The following is a 24,518-nucleotide window of genomic DNA, read 5'->3' as shown; positions in this document are numbered from 1 at the left end:
ATAAAAATAGTAAGGATAGGGTATGAGGCCCAGTGCTGGGCACCTGTGAGATCCTAGAGAAATTTCTGGCTAAGAGCATGAGGTGCCCATAGGTTAGGGCCACGCTGCTCATCGGAAACCTAAAGGAGAAGGCAGGGGAAGGGAGGCTTTCTGAACTATGTCTTGATGAACAACGACAGACTTTGAGTGTATTAGGGATGATCTCAGGCAGAGTGAATGCCAGTAAGGACACCCAGAGGGATTTGGGGGCTCAGTTAAGTGGTGGCTTACAATTGTGCTTCCTCACAAGTCGGCCTCCCACGTCTCTCCAGCTTTAGGCGAAGGTGACTCTGTTGCCTGGAGAAATGGTTCCTGCGTGGCCTCTGAGGACTGCAAATTTGACAAGTCCATTTCTGCCCTGACCTAAAGTATTGGTTTTGGCTTCTGGGTCAACACCATCTGTTGCCAAGGCAACTGCCAGGAACCCACTCCTCTTGGTATGCTGCCACCAGAAAGCAGTCAGATGGGTGGCCAAGGAGGTGGTGGGCTGACTGGAGGAGCGTTTGTCCTGGGGGAGGGGAAGAAGGCAGGCAGGTGGGAACATCATTTAATTCCCATTTCCCAATCAGGCTGCCCTAAGACACCTTGACCCCAGCTCGGTGGAAAAGCCCATTAAGGCCATTCCCCTGTGCACAGGGAGGTCCCGAGAGTCCTTTCGACTGACTGTCACCTTCCCTATATAGCAACTCTTCCAGCCTCACGCACCCTGAGCAAGTTTCTGTGTCCTATGTATGCCGAGGGCTGGCTGGGGCTCTACAATTCCTCCTTCTACATGCAGTGTCCCAGTGGGGAGACCGAGTGTGTGCAGCTGGACCTGGTGTCTGAAGAAGGTAACGTGTGTGTGCACATGTGCATGAGGGAGCCTGAGCACACTGCTTTAGGATACAGGCAAGCCTGAGTTTGGGGTCCACCTCTATCATTTACTCTGTGTGGCCCAAGATAAGTGACTCCATGTCTTTGAGCCTCAGTTTTCTCTTCTGGTAAATGGGGGTGGTGGAAGCACACCTCACAGGATTTTGGGAGGATGAAGTAAGTTCACGAGAGAGGGCATAAAGCAGGACTCTAGGGCCAAGTTTCCTGAGGTCAAATCCTGAATCTACCACTTATGAGCTGGATGATCTTGGGCAAGTGACTTTGCTTCTCTGTGCCTCAATTTCCCCATCTGAGAAAGGGGATAATTAGTCTCTAACTCATAAGACTGTTGTGAGAATTAAGTAAGATAATTCTTGAAACTTCTAGATAAGTGCTACCCAAAAGAAATATAATGTGAGCCACATGCATAATTTAAATTTTTCTGGTAGCCTCATTAAAAAAGTACTAAGTAACAGATGAATTTAATTTAATAATATATTTTATTTAACCAATATATCCAACAGTTATCATTTCAACATGCAACCAATATAAAAAATTATAAATGAAATATCTCTTACATTCATTTTTTTCCTATTAAGCCTTTGAAACTTGGTGTGGATTTTATACGCACACCACCTCTCCATTCAAACCAGCCACATCCCAAGTGCTCAACACCTCATGTCGCCAGTGGCTATTGTATTGAACATCATAATTCTAGACATAGGAAGTGCTATGTGTGGCATTTCAGCGAATCTAGGATTATACCAACGGGGAGACAGGAAGACAACTCTATTCAGAAATGTCGAAATGTGTGTGGGGTGGGAGGGGGGATGTGCGTCTTGGAACTGATGGAATTCAGTGACAGTGATTGCGACTCTCACGTCCGGGTAAGGCTTACATGAACCGGACAGGCCTTCAATCAACGGTGTCCAGGGACCGGATGTGCCAGGGAACTTGGGTTTGTAAGCACATTGTTATGTGTGTTCAGGGCTGTGTTTCCTGAGGAGAGGTGACAGGTCAGTGGACAGGGTGTGTGGGTGTGTTGATATTGTGTGCAGACCTCAGGGGAACTGCATAGGATTGATATGTGTGGGCATGTGTGGGCAGATAGGACTGAGGGTGGGTGTGGGACAGTGACTCACAAATGTGGCTTTTCGAGGAAGTATATTCCAGTTCAGGGCAAAATGAGATGAATAAAGACCATGCTGTGAGGCTTACATTTCTCCTTAACCTTTGTATTATGGAAAAGTTCAAAGAGAAATAAAAGGGACCAATTTACCCCCATGGACCCTTCACCCAACTCCAATAATTATCCACTAATGGCCATTCCTGTGGCATCTCCACCAGCCCAGTATTATTCTGAACGCAAAGTCAGATATCTTGTCATTTCAATAATAAGGATTTCCGCTCATATCTCTAAAAAGTAAAGACTTAAAAATAACCTACAATTATGATGAGGAGTTTTCCTTGGTAAATAAGGCTATTTCACGGTTATATCCCCCATTAAGTCCTCAATAAACTGGTTACATTTGTATATTTTTATTTATATATAAATATAACACATATTTCATTCCATTCCATTCCAAATATATGGCTCTGAAAAAACATAGGAAATCGTTGGGAAAGCTGTGCATGACACAGGTTAGGGAGGTGTGTGAAATAGAGTGGCCTCAGGGTGTGAGGAAATGAACACCTGTCAACACATGTAAGGTGTAAAGCATAACAATGGAAGGGCAGCTGTGGCCAGGCCCCATTTCAAGGGTCAGAGCACTCCTGGTGAGCCTTCCCAAAGGGCCCTATTTGAGGGCCTGCCTTTTCCCTCCCATGTTTCCTTTTCGATGTGACAAAGTCTTTCCTCAGGAAAGCGCTCGAGTGCATACGCGAGGCTGGCAGGTCCCAAGGCCCTGGAACTTGCGAAACAGGGACTTTGTGGGGCTGGAGGGAGTTTCAGAGGAACTGGCTTCTCAGAGAAACCCTGAAGTCTAGGGACGGGGAAGCGGGGCTGGGGACAGTAGTGACGCGCACATGCCCTTGAGAGCGCTTGAGTAGGTGACACCTGCCTGCGCATGTCCTTACATCCCTGTTCCCACCCCATCTCCACAGACGGTCGGAACAAGAGCCTGTACGGCTGCGGCTCCCGCGACCTGTGCAGCGCCCCGGGGATCGAGGGGCTCCTGGCGCTCCCTGGCCACCGGCTGGCAGGCCGGCCCGACTGCAGCTCCAGTCAACGTGCTGTCATCGACCCCACGTGCCACTCGGACGCGGCACCTGGCCTCCCCATCGCCCTGCCGGTGCTGGGGGCTGCCCTGGTCACCGCAACACTCTTCTGAGCAATCACGCTTCACCCACCCTCTCCGGGGAGACTCCTCTTGTTCCGAAGGTCTCCAGATGGCGCCCTGGCTCCCCTCTACTAGAGCACTTGTAAGGGGCCTGGAAGCTTCTGGTGAGAAAGTCAGGAACCAGGGGGGAGCCTCCTCCCTCAGATTAGGGCTTCCCCAAGCCTTGTCCCTCTTTCCTCACACCAGGGCCCCAGAGGCGATACCTCCTTCCTCAGACTAGAGACACCTTCATGGTTACACATTCTTCTCCAGATTGGGAGTCCCAAAGATTGAGCCTAAGCATCCTTCCTCAAACTAGGCTGTCCCCAACACCAGGCTACTCCCTCAGAGTAGGACTGTGTCTCTTCTTCAGAACATCGGGAAACAACTCCTTTCTCCCTCTTTAGGGTCTAGCAAAGTCCTCGGCAGCCAAGGTGGGGCTTGAGGATCAAATACACCCCCTTCCCAGGCTTTTAGAGTGCCCGTTGCACCCCCACCAGTGCCACCCTTCTGCCTGGGCTCAGTGTTCCTGCTGTCACTAAATCTGAATGAATTGCATCCCATAGCCCAGTGGTTTGGGTTTCCTTTTTCGGTGGTTGCAGCCTCAAACAGGGCTCTGATGTGGTCTACTCTCTCCTCTGGGGCCAAGGGAAGCCTGGCCTATCTTGGGCTGGGGATGCTGGGACCAGAGACCTGCAGATGACAATGTCTGGGAGCAGGGTGGCATGAGGTCAAATGCTTAGTCTGGCGTGAGCATCATTTTAGCGTAAGCATTGGACCCAAAGTATTGAGCAGAGAGGTAAAAACGGGGAGCTCACAAGAGGCAGAATGCCAGGAACCATTTCACTCACAGTAATAGAAAGTCCAACTAAAAGAGCCGAAACAATTCACTCAACACTCATTTGACAAATATTTACTGATTATCTTTATTGATCAAGCACTGTTCCAGACACTGGGGGTACATAGTAAAAAAAAGAAAAAAATGCCCTGCTCTCGGGAAGTTATGTTTTAGTGGGGAGAAAGATAATAAATATCACATAATATGCCAGATGGTTATAAGTGCTGTGGAGAAAACACAGGGCACAGAAGAGGAATGGAGAGTGCTGTGACAGGGATGCACTTTTATATGGGGTGGGTTAAGAGGCCCCCCCCCCCCCTGCAAGGTGACATCTGAGTAAAGACCTGAAAGGGGTGGGAGAGGGCATGCAGATGTCTGGGGTGGGGGTGGGGCCATTCCAGGCAGAGGGAACTGCATACAAAGGACTGAGGCAGAAGCAGTGAGTAGCTAGTATTATACAGCAAAACAGAAAGAATGGCAGCAGGGGCCACCCAGGGGTCATTAACTCAGCAATTCAAAGGAGTCATAGAGAAGCTACCTGGCTGCTCAGCCCTCTCAGCGTGTTGGTGTTTGCAAGATGATGGCTGCAGCTCCAGCATCATGCCTCCTAAAATCATATCCAAAGCTGGAAGAGGCCGCTTCCTGTCCTTGTCTTTTCAGAAAGCTCATCCCCTAGCTGACTTCTCTCATGTCCCTCTGTCCAGAATTGAGCTGGTCAAGCCCTGGCAAGGTAATGGATTATCCTGATAACTTCTAATCAAGATTCAGTCCCTGGGGTTGAGAAAGGCCCAGCCTCTCAGAAGGTACAAGGCTGTCCCCAGATTCTGGACAAAACAGGGTTCTATTAGCAAAGAAGACGTGGGGATGGATCAACAGGAATCAGTAAGGAAAAGAAAAAGCATCTCAGGTGTTTCAACAGAAGGAATTTCCTACAGGGAACGGCTTACACTGTGTTGGAGAGGCTGGGACAGCAAACGAGGGAAGGAGGGGAACTGGTGAGCAGACAGAAAGGAAGGGAGCATTCCAGTTACGGGGGCCTTGTAGCAAATCGCCCCAACATCTAGCAGCATAAAACAATCCAGGAGTAAGAACTTGGCTTGTGCTTGTAGGGTTGATGTGAGGGCTGAAAGAGTTAGGCTGGAAGGGTCGACACGAGCCCAGGAATCAGGACAGTACGCGTGGGCAAAGTTCAGCACCGGTAAAGAGGAGCCTTTACTATTATCACTGGGGTAGAGGAACAAACACACTTAGAGTCACAGTCAGGATATGTATTCCACTCCAAAAGCCTCTTTCTGCACCCAACGTGGCCTCTGTCTGGAAGATGCCTGCCCTAAGGTGGGGGTGCAGGGTGTAAGGCTTGCGGCGAGATAATGAGGCTAAGAGAGTCAGGCAGGTTGAGAAAGGTGAGTGCTTTATTCTGCGCCGCCAGGCAAGGTTCACCGGTCAGCAGACAGGGCCGGTGAAGTCGCGCCCAGGGCAGAGCGAGGGAGGCATATATGTGATTTTTGGGGTGGGGGTTGGCTGAGTGAGGTGGCAGTTGAGCAGACCCCAGTGCAGATCAGGCATGGGCAGCTGCATCCAGGAGTTGTTTATCGCACCAGCGGTCTGCTGTCTCTTTGGGGAAATACCAAGGGCCCCAGTTTCCATCATGTGAGGAGGGGTCTGACTTGGCAGAGGGGTCTGACTTGGCAGAGGGGTCTGACTTGGCTCCTGGCCGCTTTGACCATGCCCGTAGCTGACCTAACACAGGGGAGCTTGGGGTGGCCATGGAGGGCTCGAGGAAGGAAGAAGCTGTTTCTGTGAGACTGGAGGCCAGGATATGATTCATCCCCACTGAGCAGGCATGTGCTCAGGAAATGCTCCAGTCGGAAGCAATGACTTAATGAACAGGACCCTGGAGTCTGCAGGGGGAGAAAGGGACTTTGAGGGGCAGGGAGGGGCTAACCTGGGCAGGGAATTTAATTTTATTGTACATTTCAAATATTCCACAAGGGCATACATGTGGGCATATTTTTCAAGTTAAAAAACTTAAATTATTGAAAACATACACAAACAAAGAATAAGCAATGCCTCTCACGGCTCAGCTGAAAGACAGAAAACATCAGAACAGTTGAAATCCCTAGCGTCCTCTTGATACCGTGCTAAGGGTCTGGCTGCATGCCACTTGAGAAAGTTAAAAATCGAGAGACAAGGTTGGTGGAAAGCAAAGCAGGTTTATTCAGAATGCCGGCATTCTGGGAGAGCGGTGGACTCGTGTCCAAAGGCCATCTCCTTCGTCCTAGACCGGGCAGAAGGTTTTACAGGGACACAAGAAGAACAAACGAAAGGGGGAGTCGGTCAAATAGGTCCAGGCTGACATCACTTCCTTGGCTCTTTTTAAAGATAATGTTATCTCCGCACTCTGGACTCCTGACTCGGTCTCGGCCATCACTCCTGGGGCCTTATGTGTCACCAGTAAAAATTGCAAGGGAGTTGCAAATTGGATTCCAGTGTCCGGGCGCCTGAGGATTAAGAAATTGCCCTTTCCAGGTTAGGATTCTGCTGATCAAATAGATTAACCAGGTATGTGTAGATTTAGGAAAGGGAACAAAACAGTTTTTTAAGTCAATTAGTGAGGGGAGAAACAAAGAGAAAACAGCTGAATATCAGGGTAGATCTACCTGCAAACTAGCTAAGTCTAATGGATTTACCAAATTTCACCCTTACACTCTTGCCTGGCCGCACCTCCTTTCCTCTCTCCTGGCTTGAGATAACCTCTGCCCTGAATGTCAGATTTGTCATTTTTCTACATCCACATGCGCTTTGAATTTTTAAAGTCAAGTCCTTTCCCTTTTCCTCTTTTCTTCTCTCTCTCTTTTCTTTCCCAATGACTCCCCACAGTGACCTTCGTCCCAGGAATGCCATATTAGCAACCTCCTAAATCTCCTCCTGTTATTTCCCAAACTCAAATAATCCCATATAGACATTTGATACATGTGTACTGTAGCTATACATATATACAGGGTGCCAAAAAAATGTATGCATATTTTAAGAAAGAAAAACTGTATTGAAATTGTAATACTCAATATATACCGATTCCAAAAGATGAATACAAGTCACGTTTGACTTCTGGAATTACAAGAGGTGCTCAAAGCGGTTACCATTCATGTCCAGACATTTCTGATTATGGCGAACTACTGCTTGAGCGACATTGACCAAAGTATCCACTTGTATACATTCTTTTTGCATCCCCGGTAGATGTATTGATATCAATATATGTAGATATACATATCTGTGGCATATCTATAGCATGCAGACATATCTAAGTCATGTCTCTGTCATAGAGGTACACAGGGGTGTTTTTCGTCTTCTACAAATAAGATATTAGCCACAGCTCTCTGCATCTTGCTTTTCTCAAGAGCACCTCATGGGAATCTTCCAAGTCATTTGATCCACCCCTTTTGATGGCTGCATGGTGTGGTTCTGATGGCCTTATGGCGGGGATGTACCAACATCTACTCAGTCATTTATCCAGTTGTGGTCCTGTGAGGGAATTCGCGTTGTTTCTTTTCTTCCCCTCCCGCTAGGAGCAAGTCAGCAGGCATCCCAATGACAGGAGTGTCCATTATTTATGTTTCACATATCCCACAATGTTTCTAATACACTTTAAAAGCTTGGATGATACATCCCTTTCATGTATTTAAAGAGAATTCTAAAAGGTATAATGAAATGGGATCGAAAGTGACAGTTATAAATTAAAAGTAAGAAATAGTGAGTCAGGGGTTCAAGGAGCGCCTTCCCTGCGCTTCACCCGGTGTCATCTTCACCCAGGGGAGGCCCCCTGGATAGCCCTTCTCCCTTGCAGACTCAAGGGAGAAGCCAATCCATTCCTTCAGTCCTTAAACGTCAGTTTCTTGAAGCCAATATGGCATCACCTGTTAATGAATTAAATGCACACATACAACTCTCCCTCCTAAGAGGGAGGTTTCAGGAAAAGCTTAGCCAATTTACTTCCCTAGTTAGAGACACACATACATACGAGTGATATACGATAATCTGTGTCCTCTGAGTTAAGTCTACGAAGAGCTCTTTCCGTATTGGCTTCAAGTGTTTCTTCCTGAGCCCCAGCTTCTGCCTGGGGGCACCTGTTTTTCTCTGCAGGCTGAACCTGACTCCCCAGCCCACCCCCTCTGCCTAATTCCTTCAGGAAACTGAAGGAAGTATATATATTATATATATATTTTAATAGGCATTAACTATATATATATTTTAATATATATTTCAACACATATATATATTTTTTGATGCCTATTTTTCTCCAGAACACTAAAGTAGTTGAAAAAATATTGAGAAATTATCAAAAGGGTATATTAAAACTCATATTAGTTTGAGTTAAAATATTTCATTTATATCAAAACAGAATTTATTATAATTTTATTTCAGTGTAAGTTAAGTAAAAATGATTTAACATCATCATTTGGTCAAGAGAAACTGTCAAGCATGAAAGAAAATTCTCTCGACTGAAAATGCAAAAATGCAAGAAGTTGATTTTGAAAATATTATTGATGAGTTTGTTTCCATCAAAGCCAGGGGTGCACGTTTTGCCTTTTTCTTCAGGTACCAACATGGCTTAGCAGGTATTTGGTCTTTATTTAAAATTTCAATATTTTGTTCATTGAAATATCATGGATTTTTACATTAATTTTTATTTTAAAAAGTATTGCATTAAACTATCATTTGTCTTGATAACGGAGTTTTTTGGCACCCCCTTAAATTTTGTCCCCAAGGCCAGTGTCTCACTTGTTGGCTCTAGTCCTGGCCATCATTCTGACCAAACTGTATCACTGAATGAAGAGGGATCCCCACCTCATTCCTGACTCACTCTCATGACACTCCCCGAAAGGCCTTTGATTCCCTCCCAGGTGACAGGTATATAAATCCTCCTAAAACTCACTCCCTCGTCACTCTCCTCCAGCCACACCAGTCACCATGATGCCCCCCCATATATATCAGACTTGCTTCTGCCTCAGGACCTTTGCACTTCCATGCCCTCTGCCTAGAATGCTTTCCCTCCTGTTGTCCACACAGCTTATTTCCTTACTTCATTCAGATCTCTGCTCAAATAGAATGTCACTTTCTCAGATAGACCTTCCCAGAACACTATAAAATAGTACACTTCCTCTCCAAAATCATTTGGCTATTTAGTGACCTAAAACAATGACTTACTGTTTCTCACAAGTCCGTGGGTTGGTTGGATGATTTTTCTACTCCCAGGTGGTGTCAGCTGAGGTCACTCTTGTGGCTGCATTCAGCTGGACTCGCTGGGACTGGAATGTTCTAGACGGCCTCTGTCTCTCCACGGGTTTTCTCCAGCAGGGTAATGGGACCTCTACATGGTAGCTTGGGGCTCTGAGAAGGAGAAATCAAACCTCTTAAGGCCTGGGCTTAGAAGTCCCAGAATGTCACTTGCGCTACCTTCTGCTGACCAAAGCACGTCACAGGGTCAGCTCAGACTCCAGAGGAGAAGACAGAGACTCCCCCTTTTGATGGGAAGAGTGGCCTGTGCCTACAGAGTTATAGGCAACCAACCCCCACCCCATCCCTTACCCTTGCTTTCTTGTTTTTCTTTTTTCTTATCGCTACTTGACACTATCTTATTTTTATCTTTCAAAAAATATGAGGGCAAGTGCCATCTGTGTCTCACCACTGCATCTGTTTCTAGAACTGACCACAGCACAGAATCCGTATTTCAGTGAGTGAATGATTGAATCCTAGGGGGCTAACTTCAGGTTTCCCCAGGATTATGGAGAACAGAGAGAAGGTGAAAGACATACTGTGTAGATATTGCTAGGGAAGTGCTTTAGGATCGTTAATAGACACAGAGAAAAGGACAGGGAGGAAAGGAGGATCAGGAGTGCGCAGGAGGAAGAGGAGGCAGAGGACCAGGGCTGTCTTGGTCCCAGTTATATCTCTATGAGGTCGGACAATTAAGTTCACAAACTCATCCTAGAGAACATACCTCATTGCTGAGTATCATACCTATTCAGGTATGAACATACCTAGGTGATACACACCTCATTGCTGAGTATCACTACAGTCACCTTCCAAGTACTCCCCTTGGGACGCTCTGCACAAACACCAGCACCTACTCCACCCTTCAAAGCAATTTTGGAATTCTTTCTGGAATGGCCATCAGAGCTGTCGTATTACCCTTGATGTCCTGAATGACATCAAAATGTCTTCCTTTCAGTATTTCCTTTATCTTCAGGTAAAGAAAGAAGTCACTGGGGGCCAGATCAGGTGAATAGGGAGGGTGTTGCAATACAGTTATTTGTTTCCTGGCTAAAAACTCCCTCACAGACAGTGTCACGTGAGCTGGTGCTTTGTCGTGATGCAAGAGCCATGAATTGTTGGCCAAAAGTTCAGGACATCTAACTTTTTCACGCAGCTTTTTCAGCACTTCCAAATAGAAACTTGGTTAACTGTCCAGTTGGTACAAATTCATAATGAATAATCCCCCTGATTAAAAAAAAAAAGTTAGCAACATCGTTGCAACAAGTTCCTGAAGTTGTCAGACCTCCCTAGCTTCAGCCAACACAGGGCCTGGCACAAAGCAGGTGTTTAGAAAGTGTGTGTTGAATGAATGAACTTTCTCTAAAAAGCCTTTGCTGACTCCACCTCCCCCCTCCCCGAGGTCCTGCTGGGTCAGGCACCCCCTTGGCTCTTGCACCCCTCTGGGCAACTCCATCTCTACCTAACCCACCGTGGTTCATCACTGTCAAGGGGTGAGTCCGTGTCTCCCACTGGACTCTGAGTCCTCTAAGGGCATGGCTGGGGCTGTCTTGATCACTGCCAGCTCATGAACATTAACCAACAGGCCCTTGGCACAGAAAAGACTGTCTCCATCCTTGCTGTATTCCCAGCCTGGCAGACACAGTGTGGACACTCAGGAAACACCTTCACTCATTCTAAGATGCACTTTCCCACATTTTAGCAATGCTGAAATCAGGAAGTCACAGTTGATGGCGCCTTACAATTATTGTCAGCCTGGCAGGCGTGATGAAACTGTCACTACCTGGATGTGATAATGGAGCTGCTTTTAATAGCATCATGGTTACTCCCCAGGGCACAAAGGATGAGTGTGTGGGAAAGCACGGTCGTCACGGCTCGGAGGCAGAAGTGACTCCACAGTCAGATTGTGTGGTTTCAGGAAAAGCTTAGCCAATTTATTTCCCTAGTTAGAGACACACATACGAGTGATATATGATAATTTGTGTCCTCTAAGTTAACTCTACGAAGAGCTCTTTCAGAAAATGTGAATAAAAAAATTTAAGCGATAAGGAAATAACGTGTCATAGTTTTATTGGCAGCATCGTTTTCCTTTATTAGTGGGACAGAAAACGATGCATCTGACAAGTGGTACCTCTGATTTCATTATATGGAGACTCTGTGGAAGAAATGGGTAAATAAATTTGTCTCATTTGTCTCATTCCTCTCTATTCCAGTCCCAGCTCCTGGGTTTCATGTCTGTCTTAGGATGACACGTGGGAGAGCAGAATTTTGTCCCGGTCAAGAGAGTGACTCCATCCATCTGATGGGCTCACAGAGCAGCTGGCTCATGGTGAACGCATGGTAAGTGAACACTGCCTCTGTGGCTGATCATGTCAGATGTCCCACCAGCCCATGAGGTCTGTAAGAGTAGGGACAAGTGGGACTCACACCTCAGGGCCAGTGCAGGGACTCACACCTCAGGTCTAAACAAATATTTGTGGAACGACCAAATAATTGACTAAATTATTGGGCAAACGAGAGCTCTCTCTCAACTCAGGGTCTTTGCACAGGCTGGACCCCTGGCTTCGGAGGCAACTCCCTAGTGGGCTGTGAGGCTCACTCCTGCTCAGATCTCAGCTCAGCTGCCCCCTCCTCCAAGAAGCCCTCCCTGAGCCCCAGGCTGGGTCATGTGCCCCCTTTGTGCTCCCATGGTCCTTTGGGGTGCCCCCACTCCTGTCCTGCTCGCTCTGAGTCATTACTGTCTAGGGATGGGTCTGACTCCCCCATTGGATTCTGAGTCCTGTGGGATCAGAGCCTGGGGCTGGCTGTCTTGGTCATTGCTTTGTTCCCAGCACCCAGCCCAGGATGTGGCCCTAGAAAGGTGCTGAATGTTCTATTAATGAAGAGAGCAAAGGAGGTTTGACAGACTGGCAAATGTGCAGCCTCTCTAGGGCTGGAGCACCAGGAGCTGGGAAAAGTGCCCCTGGCAGCATGCCAGCCTGCATCAGATGCATTTGTGCAGGTGCCCTGCAGCTGTCACCCTGGTGCCACCATCTCCCTTTCCTCAGACCTGGAGCCCTCGAGGGCAGGATCCAATGTACTTCTGGGACCCTGGCTCTTGTCTGGGCACATGGGATCAGGAACCAGAGCAGAATGAATGACAGTCATGAATAAATGCAGTGGGTTTCAGGGGACACAGTCTGTGTGTGTTGTCTGCATGTAATTGTGTCTCTTCTGGTCTGTAAATCTGTCTGTGCCTGAATGTGTGTGGTGTGCGAGGTGTATGTTTGACTTTTGCTTTTCTGTAGTGACTCTGTATTTGAGGGTCTTCCTTCTTGGGCCAGGTGTGCATGTCTGTGGATTTGGGGGAAGAGTCTTGGTCTGTGTGTTTGGTGTCTGGAAATGTCTGAGAATATTTTTTAATCTCCCGGTCTCTGTACGTTTATGTCAGTCAATGAGGGTGTGAATGAGTGTGTGTGGCTGATGGTTTGTATTTCTCTCTGCCTGTGGTTTAAGAATTTTGAGCTATGCGGTCAGCAGACCACGCTTCCCCAACTCTTGATGTGACTTTGGGTTGGTCTATCCTCTTTCTAGGCCTCTAGCTCCTCAGTTGTTTTCAGAGGTTCCTTTGCTGAAGCGAACTTTGGATTTAGGAAAATCCTGGGAAGGAGTAGCAGGGCCCTCTGGCTCCATCTCAGGAGATGGAATGGAGAGACCTCGGGGCAACTGGCCTGGGCAGAGAGGGGTCCAGGAGGGAAGGCAGGGTGGAGACAGCTACGAAAGGACTGGAGGGTCGAGGGGAGGCTTGGAAGCTGCAGAGGCAGAGGCTGGACTTGCGGGTAGAGGGGTGTCCCCGGTGGGCGAGGGGTCCTGAGTCTTGGCCTCTAGACCTTCAGCTCCCTCTCTGCATGTGTCATGTCGCCCCTCCCAACCCCCGCGCACACACATTGATCCCCATCTCTCAGACTCTGTGTCTTGCCATTCTCTCTGTAACTGTGCCTCTGATGCTCTTTCTGGTTCTTTCTGACATGGTCTCTCGTCCTTTGTGTCTTCCTGCCTGTTTCTCCCTCTGTTTTTATCTTGGGGAGTCTCTTTCCCCACCCTAATTCCCCCATTTCTTGGGGGGCATTTGCCTCCTCCTTTTCTCATTCATACCTCTCCCTACTTCCATCTCCCTCTTTATCACATGGATGCCATTTTAAATGGTCATGAGGAAGCAGAGGAGGGAGAGAGCAGAATGGAGAAAGGCGTCACCAAGAGTCGAAGAGTCAGCACCTGAGCTGGGATTTATTTGGAGGATGGGCTGGGTTGAGGAGGGTAGGAAAGGATGTTAAAACTCCTGGGAAGGAGGAGGCCAGAGTTAGCAAACTGGATAGTAGATGCTGCATTGAGGTGTGGGTGCTGCCCTGTTGCCACCACAGGCCCTGAGTCCTTGCCAGAAACAGGCAGGGTCGAGCTGGCAGTGACCACATTGGCCTCTCCCCAGCGTTTCCTCTCAGCCCACCCTCACTGGCTAAACTAAGTCATGACCTTCAGCGCAGGTGGGTAGGCAAGTAGATGTTGCAGAGAAATGAAAGACTTGTTTGGGGTTCATGGATGGAGGAGAAATGAAGGGTGGGTGGCCAGGCCCTCAGACGCTGGGACTTTGTCCTGGGCGTGGTGGGGACCACGGACGGGTTTTGAACAAGTCTTGGTGTTAGAAAGGTCTCTCTCTAGGTCCCTTGTGGGGGACTGAGGGCCCAGTGGGACTGAGTGGTGGCTCCATGAGCAGCTGGGGGGCGGGGTCCCTACCCACTGTGGGGCCCCGCCCCCTGACATCACTGTCACATTATTGCACTGGGCCTGGCTGACCAATAAGCTGCTGCTTGCTGTTATAATGGGTCTTAGCAACAGGGTCTGACCTTGGGCTAACAGGAGAGGAGACTAACAGGAGAGGAGACGCCACGGTGGGGAGAGTGTGAAGGGAGAGGGAGAGTCTGCAGGGCAGGTGAGTCCCCAGGGTGGGGCTCTCCCCTGGGTCCTGGGGGCGGGGCTTCCATTCCCAATCCCAGCTCCCTTGGCCCCAATTCCACCCCAGGGCCACTGACCTGCCTGCCGCTTGCTGCTGGCACCTGTCCCAGGTACTCAGTCTCCATACCCTGAGATGGGTGAGGGGATGGCACAGGAGGGAAGGGGCACAGCATGGGGGAATGGCCGCACTAGGGATGGGGGTCAGACCAGGCAGGAGCAATGTAGTACTGACAAACTTCTGTGGGATTGGGCGGTGGAGGTGGGACAGGGACAGCCAAGGAGACAAGGGGAAGGCAGAGACATGTGGCTGAAGGTAGAGCAGCTCTTCAGAGGGCGAAGGAGCCAGGGACCCGGTTTGGAGTCCTGGCGGGGGCTCTGAGCAGAGACATCATGTGTCTGGTCTGAGCCTCAGTCCCTCTGCATCTGATGGGGACAGTGACCCCAGGTGTGGTTGTCTTTCAAGATTCTCTGAAGAGTCTTAGTCAGTGAGGAAGTAAATTTTAGAGGCGAAGGACCAGAAGAGTGTGTGACTGGAAAGAGGGAGTGTGTGACTGGTGAGGAGGGCAGGATCCGAGGACAGACCATACGACCGGCTTCGGGGGGTGGGAGGGTGGGAAGGGGACTTGGCCTGGCAAGGCCAGCCACGGCAGCACTGGGTGTTGAATGAGGAGGACCCCAGTGTCTGGGAACACCCCCATTCTTGCTTTCTTCCACCAACTGAACCCAAAATGCCCTCAAAGTTGGCTCAGGGATAGACAGATGGGGCTCACAAATGTCACAGCAGCCCTGCGAGGTGGGCAGGGTTCTCTTCCATGATGCAGCGAGGCTCAGAGAGGGCAGGGACTTGCTCAAAGTCACACAGCTTCCTCATGGAGCTGCTAATATTCATAATGGTGCCACTGCTGCTAACACAACCACTTGCTCTGTGCCAGGCACTATTTTAAGTGCTTTATATGTATTAAGTCATTTAATTCTCAACAATCCAAGAAGGTGTTTTGCTGTTACTATAGTTATCCTCATCTTGCAGATGAGAAAAGTGAGGCAGAGTTAAGTAACTTGCCCCAATCACTCAGCGAGTGTGTGGCCGCGCCAAGATCGATCCCAGGGTAGGGTCCCCTTCCCCTTCATTTCACACTGCTCCCAGTAACAGGGGTGGCAGGGGCAAAGCCACTATCCTTGATTGGGTCCAGGAGCTGGGCTTACGCCATTTCCTTGGCAGGCCTGGCTGCATAATTGGCGGGCCCAGTACACAAGAAAAATTCAGGGCCCCTGGTTCAAATATTATTAAGCATTTCAATCAGTGTCAGCAGATGAGCATTAAGCCAAGAACTGGGCCTTCTAAGTGCAAGGGCTGTGTGACTGCATGGGTCACAAGCTGCCCACCAAACCGTCCCATTCCTAGATTATCCCAAAAACTCCTTAGCACCTCAGGAGGCAGGTCAGACACGATGACTGTTACTCAGAGAAGCAAACAGGTTCAGAGAGGTGCCTCATTTTGTCTCAGGCCACACAGCAAGTTAGTGGCAGGGATGCGATGGGAACCTGGGCCTGCCACACTCCAAAGCCTCCTAACTCAAAACGTGTCCTGGGTGTTTGAGAAGGAGAGAGCTGTGGGGTTCCAGAGGGACTTCCTTCAGTCCTTGGTGTGTCTCCCTCCCTGCCCCTTGCAAAGCCCAGGAGGCGTGACTGGCTCCCTTTTAACCCCCCTTCCCCCCAGACACGGGAAGGACCACGCGTCTTTCCTGTGACTCTCCCATCCCCAGCACCCTCTGAACCGCTGGTCACCATGGCTACTTCGAAGTCGACGGGGGAGGAGGAGACCACCATCCTCATGGCCAAAGAGGAGCTGGAGGCCCTGCGCACCGCGTTTGAGTCAGGGGACATCGCCCAGGCCACCTCTCGCCTCCGGGAGCTGCTGGCGTCCTCAGAGAGCACCCACCTGGAGGTGGGTGTCACAGGCGAGTCGGGCGCTGGCAAGTCGTCCCTCATCAATGCCCTTCGTGGCCTGGGGGCCGAGGACCCAGGCGCGGCTCTCACTGGCGTCATCGAGACCACTATGCACCCCGCATCCTACCCTCACCCGCAGTTTCCTCATGTGACCCTGTGGGACCTGCCCGGAGCTGGGTGTCTGGGCTGCCCTGCTGACAAGTACCTGAAGGAAGTGGACTTCGGCCGGTACGACTTCTTCCTGCTGGTGTCCCCCCGCCGCTGCGGGGCCGTGGAGACCCGCCTGGCCTCTGAGATCCTGCGCCAGGGCAAGAAGTTCTACTTTGTGCGCACCAAGGTGGATGAGGACCTGGCGGCCACGCGTACCCAGCGGCCCTCGGGCTTCATTGAGGCCATGGTCCTGCAGGAGATCCGTGACCACTGTGCCGAGCGGCTACGGGCGGTCGGGGTGACAGACCCCCGCGTGTTCCTCGTGTCTAACCTCTCACCGACCCGCTATGACTTCCCGCTGCTCATGTCCACCTGGGAGCATGACCTGCCCGCCCACCAGCGCCACGCCGGCCTGCTGTCGCTGCCCGATATCTCGCTGGAAGTCCTGCAGAAGAAGAAAGACATGCTCCAGGAGCAAGTGCTCAAGACGGCCCTGGTGTCGGGCGTCATCCAGGCCCTGCCTGTGCCGGGACTGGCGGCCGCCTATGACGACGCTCTGCTCCTCCGCTCGCTGCGTGGCTACCACCGCAGCTTTGGTCTGGATGACGACTCGCTGGCCAAGCTGGCCGAGCAGGTGGGCAAACAGGCAGGTGACCTGCGTGCAGTCATCCGCTCCCCGCTGGCCAATGAGTTCTCACCTGAGACTGTCCTGAGGCTCTACTCACAGTCATCTGATGGTGCCATGCGGGTGGCCCGGGCTTTTGAGAAGGGCATCCCTGTGTTTGGTACACTGGTAGCCGGTGGCATCAGCTTCGGCACCGTCTACACCATGCTCCAGGGCTGCCTCAATGAGATGGCCGAAGATGCCCAGCGGGTCCGCATCAAGGCCCTGGAGGATGAGCCCCAGACTGAGGTCAGCTTGGACGCAGCTGGTGACAATGGCGTGGAAACGTGGGGATCCGGGGAGGGAGGTGGCGAGAAAGCCCCACTCACGACCCGCCAAAAGCTTGGCTTCCTACTCAAGTACATTCTCGACAGCTGGAAGAAGCGTGACTTGGAAGAGAAATAAAAGTACAACCCCCACCCCCCTGCCTCACCCACAAACCAAGCTTTAACAAAGCCAACCATCCAAACAAACAAAAAGGTCAATGTGGTGAAAATGAGAGTGGCAGTTGCTGAGGGGTGGGGTGTGGAGAGGTCTGAGTGAGTGACAAAGGCATGCCATGTTGGTGGAGCTGGGGAAAGGGGGTGTGCAGGGGAGGCAGGTGGGCCCAAGTCAAAGAGGGATACACTGAACTGGGATAGGAATTGACCCTGGAGGGAGCAAAGTTCAAGGTATGGATGGTGGGCCAAGTACTCTTTGGTGGTAGCTCTCTCCCTGGTCCCTAAGTGGCCAAGGGGCATTTGGGTGTTGACAGGGTAGTCCAGCCTAAATCCAAGAAAGAAACCCCTGTCAACCTGTGTGGGTGGGGATTTATTTTAGTTGCAATTGTCATATCCCTTTCTGAGAACCCCAGTTTCCCAAAGGCCTCCTCTGAAGGGGGGAGGGGCAGCCAATCGGTGCCCAGGATCAGCACAATGGTGCCTAGCAACTGGGTTAAATGGGGGAAGACAGGGCATCCTGGACCAGCCCTGCTGCCTGTGAGTGATGGTGGGGCTGGGTGGCAGGGACAGGGGAGGCCACATGGCCCCTGGGCTGGCCTCCGTGTGGAGCCTGTGGAAGACAGAGTGAGAGTGGAGGTGGTGAGGGAGTGGGTGGGCAGTTTCTCTGGGTATCAAAGGACAGAGGGGGCAGAGGGCCAAGTCCACCACCTAGAATAGGTGGTCTCAGAAAGATGGAGGGCGTGCCTGCATGTGAATGTGTGGTGGTGAGCTTGCTGGTGTGTCTGATTGGGGGGAATCCTGGTAAGTCCCCGTGATTTTGATGCTATGGGTGTAAGGTTCATAGTAGTTTGCTGAGACTGGCGTTACCTATCTGTCTCCACATGGTTGTGTGTGTGTGTGTGTGTGCACGTGCAAATGCAGGCGCATGAAACTGGGATTGTGCTGAAAGGCTCTGGGTCTGACAGTGAAGGCGACCCTGTTGGGATCTGAAAGCTGCACGTGGCTGCAAGTGACAGAGGGAACATGCAACACACTAGGCGAGGGTATCTGTGTCTGGCCCAGGCGGCTCAGTGAAACCAAGCTCATTGGCTAAGTCTAAGGTCATGCGTGTTTAAAAAAAATTCAAGAAATACCAGATTGGGGGGTTGCACATGATGGGTTGCCCCAAGTGCTTCTGTGGGATTGAACAGGGGTCAGAGAAGGGTCGGATGTAGGTGTGGAGAAGAAGGGTGAGTTCCCAGGAGTGCACAGAAGGCTCTGGAGGTGTGTGGGCCGCTGGCAAACCGGGGACGGTGGTGCAGGTGCCTCACCCACAGGTGCTCACAAATGTTCACGTGCATGTCCTAGGATCTGCTGAGGGTTCTTGCGCCATCCAGGGGCCTCAAATGACCCCTGACCCTAGGAAACAGTTCCAGACTCAGGATCCATTTTTACCTGGCAATTGAAGAGGGTGCTGAGTCTATTGGCTGAAGAGCTCTCTGCTTTGCAAAAAGATTCCTCTCTTCCCCAAGTCCGCCCCATTCACTGGCTCTGCCAGGACCATTTGGGGTTCACACAGGCCCTTCTGCACCAAAAGGGGTGCTGGGGATCATGGTAGGGAAATCTCAGGCCCCCCAATGCACAGGACAGATGGTCCCTTCCAAAACCATTCTCAAACCACAACCCACGTCCCTATACATGTGGGCCCTGAGGCATCATCCGAAACACAGGACTTGTCCTGAGTGGCGTGAAAAACACGTGCTCTCACCACACTGGGCCTAAGAGGCAGAATGGGTTATTTTTGTCTTTGACTGGTTGCCATGTCCTGTCCCTTCTACCTCCATCTCTCCGGAGATTCTCTGTCCCCCATCTTGACCTTATCTGCTATTCAAGCTCAGGCCTCGCCTTCTCCACCCAGTTCCTGCCCCAGCACCTTGCCTCCTCTGGTCTCATTCCCCATGAGGCCACAGAGGGCTCATTCTAATGTCCACAGTGGACATGTCCCTCCCCTGCTCAAGCCTCTTCCACGGCTACCCACACATAAAGATCAATCTCAGCCTGATATTCCAAGCCCTTCCCAAGCTGGTCCCAGCCTGAACCTCGTCAACAGTAAGACCCCGAGTCTTCCTAAAACAGCAGAGCTGGGAGAGCTCTGAGGAGTCATTTCTCCATGTGATAGGTGAAGAAGTTGACACCTCCCCATCCCTCACAGATGGGGGAAAGAAAAGCTGCAGAAAGGACATGAATTGCCCAGTGTCACCAGGCAAGTCCCTGGCATGGCAGGGACTAGACGCAGTCATACATTCCCAGATGTCAGCGCTGGCAGCCCCCGCCCATCATACCAGTGACGGCCTCGAGGCTCTGCGGCAGGAGGGGGCTGGCCTGGGTGGGCCCTGTGGTTCCTCAGCAGACGCGGGTCCTCAGAAGCCAGGCAGCGAGGGTGGGCGATGTTTCCACAAATGCATCAGACCCTTTGGGTCTCTTTTCCTGGCATTGGAACTGTAGCACCCAAAGAGGTCCTGGCACATAGTGGGTGCTGAATTGTGCAAGGACCGGGGGGAGGGAAGGGTTGTGTGGCAACGGGATCAGAGGGAGCTGGCTCTGGCCCATGTACTGGCTGTGGTGCAGGCGGTAAGACATCTGGCAAGTGACTTTTACCTCCCAGAGCCTCAGCTTCCTACTCTGTAAAATGACTTTAATGGAATTATGCCTGTGGTTAGAACAGTGGCTGGCTCAGAGTAAACGTCAAAGTCGGCGATGATGAGGGCTCCAGCTCTTAATCAATGCCCTGCGTTGATGGTTGCAGTGCCTGGAACATGGTATATGCCCTCCAAGTTATTTAAGAACTGGAATTCTAGGATCAGAAGACCTCAGCTCCATTCCCACCCCCCATGCACTAGCTGGAGGCCTTGGGCCTCCAGGGATTTATTCTCTCACTGCCAAATGTGGAGAGTAAGGGGATCGATTTCCTTCTCTGGCAGTGGAGGATTTTATGAGCTACTCCAGAAGGAGAACCTGGCAGTGATGAGTGTTAACTAAAATAAAACCATTGAGCACTGGGGCTGGCATATTGTTAGCCTCTCAGTACTATTACTGGTGATGCCTCAAATGCCTTGGGCCTGTTGAGGGCCATAGAGAAGACAGAGAAACTCAGTAAAAACACTCCCTTACCTGTCTTGCCAAAGGTCATCAAGTCCTGAAGACGGAGCACTGGGGATCAGGTAGCCCATGGCAAGCAAAATCTCCCAGTCAGACCTTAGCCTGAAGGAGGCCTGTGAGGCGGGAAACCTGCCAGCAGTGGCCGCCAAGCTGCAGGCCACACTTCATTCGCTAGAGAATGTCAGGCTGGACATTGGCATTACCGGGGGGACAGGCTCAGGCAAGTCAACCTTTGTCAATGCCATCCGGGGGCTGGGAGATGAGGACCCCAACTCGGCTTGCACGGGAGTGGTGGAAATGACCATGGACCCCATGCCGTACCCGCACCCCAAGTACCCCAACGTCATCGTCTGGGACCTGCCAGGCATAGGCACACCCGCCTTCCCGGCTGACAAATACCTCGAGCGGGTGCTGCTGGGCCGTTTCGACTTCCTCATCATCGTCAGCTCCGAGCGCTTCACTGCCAACCTCGCCCGGCTGGCCCGCGGGGTCCTCCAGCAGGGCAAGCGCTTCTACTTCACTCGCTCCAAGGTGGATGTGGACATGGCCGCCTCACGCAGCCGCCGCCCCAGGACCTTCTCTGAGGAGGGGGTGCTCAGCCAGATCCGAGACGACTGTCGGCAGCGGCTGGAGGGTGAGGTGGAGGCTCCGGGGTCTGGGGTGGGTGGACTCTGGAGGATTGCCCGCTCTTTCCCCTTCCTCTTCCAGCGGAGGTCCAGAGTGGGAAAAGGGGTCACCTAAGGTCACACTGCAACTGAAGGAGGCCTCACAGTGAAATGCTTACAGCTGTGTTGTGTGTTGCTGTCAGCCATTAACAATCAGCATTGTGGCTGGACTAGCCCTCCAGGTTCTTACTATGATGGCAGGATGCCCTCAGCAATAACCTGCAGGAGACTTTGAAAAGATTCCGGTCCATTACTCACAGGACCTGGAAATGATGCCCCACATCTGGGTGAGAGAGAGCACCGGCCTGGGGTGATGCTTTTATTGAGGTCGAGGATGGGGCCTAGGGTTCTACTGGCTCACTCTCTATTGGTGAATTTAAAACATCAGAGTAGAAACTTACAAACATAGGAAAACCAAACAAGTTGCCCAATGGTCAGATATTGAAATCAACCAAGTTCTCCAAAACAAGGAGCCTTGGTGGGGGAAGGCAGCTGGCTCTTTACCTGGTCCTGTCGCTGCCAAAGTGTTTCCCTGAGACGGCCTTCCTCGAAGCAGATCCTCGTTGAAAAGGGTGCCTCGCGGTCAAAGCTTCAGTCAGGCACTTGCAAAAAGAAAAGCCAAAAGTCAGGTCTTACTCTATAAGCTGCCATTTGCTGAGAGTTGGCACTTCTCGGTCACAGGTGACAGAGACCTGACACTTGCATTGTATTGGCTTGTGTATGTACCAAGTTAGAGCAGTGCAAACGCTCTGTGCCCATGCAGATGCTGGCACTTGTCGCTGACGGCACCTAACACTTAGAGGGCTCCCCACAGGCCGGGCACCATTTTCACGAACTCAGTTCACTGCCACCACATCCCTAGGAGGTAGGTACAATGATCACCGTATTTTACAGGCCAGAGAAGTTTAGTAACTTGCCCAAGGCCACTCAGGTGGTAAGTAGGAAGGCTTGTACCTGAACTTGGGCAGCTCCGGGGCCGACACGCTTAAACCATGTGCTGTGCAGAGTCAGGGGAAGTGCTTGAGCCCAGGCAGCTGTCAGGACACCAGAGCTGCTCCGGTGTAGAGACCATTTGAACAGTGCTCTTGTCTCCTGCAGCGGAGGGCCTGAAGGACCCCAAGGTCTACCTGCTCTCCATGTTTGAGCTGGGCAAGTACGACTTCTGCCTGCTGGAGGAGTCGATGGTGAAGGAAGTAGAGAGCCACAAGCGGCACGCGCTTCTGGCGGCCCTGCCCAATATCTCGAGGCCCATCCTGGACAAGAAGGCGGACTCACTGCGGCAGCACATCTGGCTGGTGGCCACCGTGGCCTGTGGCGTCAACCCCAGTCCAGTGCCGGGAGTACAGGATGTGGCGTGCGACCTCTACAGGCTCATCCGCTCCATGGAAGGCTACCGCCGCAGCTTCGGCCTGGACGAGGACTCCCTCGTCAAGCTGGCGGAGCAGACAGGCCAGCCCCTGTACAACATCCTGGGGGCAGTACAGGGCCCGATGACCAACGTGACCAAGGCGCTGGTGGTGGACCTGCTGGGCCAGGCCTCCAGGAATGCCTACGCTTTCACCCAGGAGCTCCTCAATGTGCCCGTCCTGGGCGCCCTGGCCACCTGTGGCATCTCCTTTGCCGCCGTCTATCAAGTGCTCCGCTCATCCCTGGACGTGGCCATCAAGGATGCCCAGAGCGTGCTGGCCCAGGCCTTCCTTGACAACTCTGACTACGAGCTCCTAGAGAGTCCCAATCAATAATCCCAGCCCAGCTTAGGCCGGCTGGAGATGGCAGCGAAGGGCTGGGAGGACACAGGCTCCACTGGTCTCCAGGCTGGGTGTGGGGATGGGAAGACACTCAAGGTCTGACTCCTGGACTGAGCCCGCGTGCTGTCTCGTGCTTTTGTGCCCTGGGTCTTATGCCCTCTGGCCATTGCCCCACCTTCTCTACTCTGGTGACCCCCACCCCTACCCTCACCCCCGGCAACGTCAACCAGCAGTCCCCCTGGGAAGCAGGTGGAGGGAATGGAGCAAGAGACAGGTTAAGTTTGACAGGGCAGGAAAGAGCTCAGCTGTCTAGCTGGAGGGCAGTTAGGGTGTCTGCACAGGTTGGGGCAGGCAATGGTGCAAAGCATTCAGAAGCATTTCTGTAAGAGGAATGGGGCTGTCACAGCTCTGAAGGGCCCTGAGAATCACTAAGAGAGGTTCCTAAGGTCTCAGCGAGTGGCAGGGCCAGAGTCTGCCCTGGGTCTCGTACCTCCCAGACTTTAGCCCTCTCTTTAGATCTGCAGACGCCCCACTTCTGGCCAGACCACATGTCCTGAGTGCCGCCCTCAGTGCCCTCACCCCTTCAGTTGTGCTTTTCTTGACAGCCCCTGGATTCCCACGACAGGACATCAGGACTCTGTGGGTCCACCTGAGGTCAGGGAAGGCCAGGAAGACAAACAGGTGGCATGGGGGGGTGGGTGGACAGATGTGACTGAGCCGGATGGACGGGAACCACTGCTTTACTAAAGGGGGTGGTGGGGTGGTGGCACCTTTTGACAGTCAGGACTCATTTAGGATGAGGGTGGGGTGGCCAGACCAATTTGGAGAAATACTTTGGGAAACGCTAAGATTCTGTGCCATATTTAACTGAGCAGATGAGCGAGGGCACTAATTGAAGTGTATGGCCTATTTAACTGAGGGTAGGTTTTGGATGTAAATGAAAGGTAAGGACCATTTTTTAAACCAGAGTAGATGAGGTTTATAGGGGAAGGAAGCCACCACTTAACCAACAGTCGGCATCACGTGCTACGGGTCAGGGTCAGATACGAATATTTGAACAGGGGTAGAACCTGTTTCAGCCAAGGGGAAGTACTACATTTAACCAACTGTACTTAACCTGGGACATGGTCTAGTTTTAACCACGTATTAAATTAGGCATTATTGCACTTAGGCATTTCACCACAGGCAGGCACTGTCTTCAAGTGAGAGCAGACCACACAAGGGGAGTCACTGCATTTAGCTGAAGGGCACTATATTTTCCATTACAGAGATGGGGGGCTTGATGTCACCCCAGGAATAGAACACCACTTTCTAGGGGCTTCCTCCTCAGCACAGACTGGTATTCATCCGCTCCCGACACCTCTATGACCAATACTGAATGGGTCCCCATGCAAGTTCATTCAGGCCCCAATGGGTAGGCAAGGATAACTGCCCGCAGGGGCTGGGACCCAAATTTGCC

General features: G+C 51.5%; 3 protein-coding genes and 1 long non-coding RNA gene across 4 annotated transcripts; 3 read left to right on the top strand and 1 right to left on the bottom strand.

Moving 5' to 3' along the window:
* Positions 1–6,244: 6,244 nt before the first annotated feature.
* LOC109460817 (uncharacterized) lies at positions 6,245–10,248 on the bottom strand. The gene is made up of 3 exons (XR_002139572.3): positions 9,731–10,248; positions 9,253–9,435; positions 6,245–7,961 (listed from the first exon to the last, which is right to left on the bottom strand). It is a non-coding gene; the product is annotated as an uncharacterized LOC109460817 (long non-coding RNA).
* Positions 10,249–15,906: 5,658 nt separating this feature from the next.
* On the top strand, positions 15,907–17,715 carry LOC109460819 (interferon-inducible GTPase 5). The gene has a single exon (XM_019756578.3). It carries the CDS (start codon positions 16,094–16,096, stop codon positions 17,471–17,473), a length of 1,380 nt encoding a protein of 459 aa, XP_019612137.1. The 5' UTR covers positions 15,907–16,093; the 3' UTR covers positions 17,474–17,715.
* A 2,945-nt stretch (positions 17,716–20,660) lies between these two features.
* On the top strand, positions 20,661–21,568 carry LOC148757553 (interferon-inducible GTPase 5-like). Its single transcript, XM_088800708.1, has one exon. The coding sequence runs from the start codon at positions 20,716–20,718 to the stop codon at positions 21,385–21,387; it is 672 nt and encodes a 223-aa protein (XP_088656834.1). The 5' UTR covers positions 20,661–20,715; the 3' UTR covers positions 21,388–21,568.
* Positions 21,569–22,303: 735 nt separating this feature from the next.
* LOC109460804 (interferon-inducible GTPase 5-like) lies at positions 22,304–23,053 on the top strand. The gene is made up of 2 exons (XM_088800742.1): positions 22,304–22,310; positions 22,410–23,053. Exons 1-2 carry the CDS (start codon positions 22,304–22,306, stop codon positions 23,051–23,053), a joined length of 651 nt encoding a protein of 216 aa, XP_088656868.1.
* Positions 23,054–24,518: the final 1,465 nt, after the last annotated feature.

Source organism: Rhinolophus sinicus, chromosome 8 (assembly GCF_057876585.1).
Source record: "Rhinolophus sinicus isolate RSI-liver-muscle chromosome 8, RSI-T2T, whole genome shotgun sequence".
In the NCBI taxonomy this organism is placed as follows: Eukaryota; Metazoa; Chordata; class Mammalia; order Chiroptera; family Rhinolophidae; genus Rhinolophus; species Rhinolophus sinicus.
Note: the sequence above shows the minus strand (reverse complement) of the source record. Positions and strands in the feature narration are given on the sequence as shown.

Excerpts from the sequence above, each read along its gene's own strand:
- LOC109460819 (XM_019756578.3), top strand. The coding sequence starts at position 16,094 with ATGGCTACTTCGAAGTCGACGGGGGAGGAGGAGACCACCATCCTCATG.
- LOC148757553 (XM_088800708.1), top strand. The coding sequence starts at position 20,716 with ATGGCAAGCAAAATCTCCCAGTCAGACCTTAGCCTGAAGGAGGCCTGT.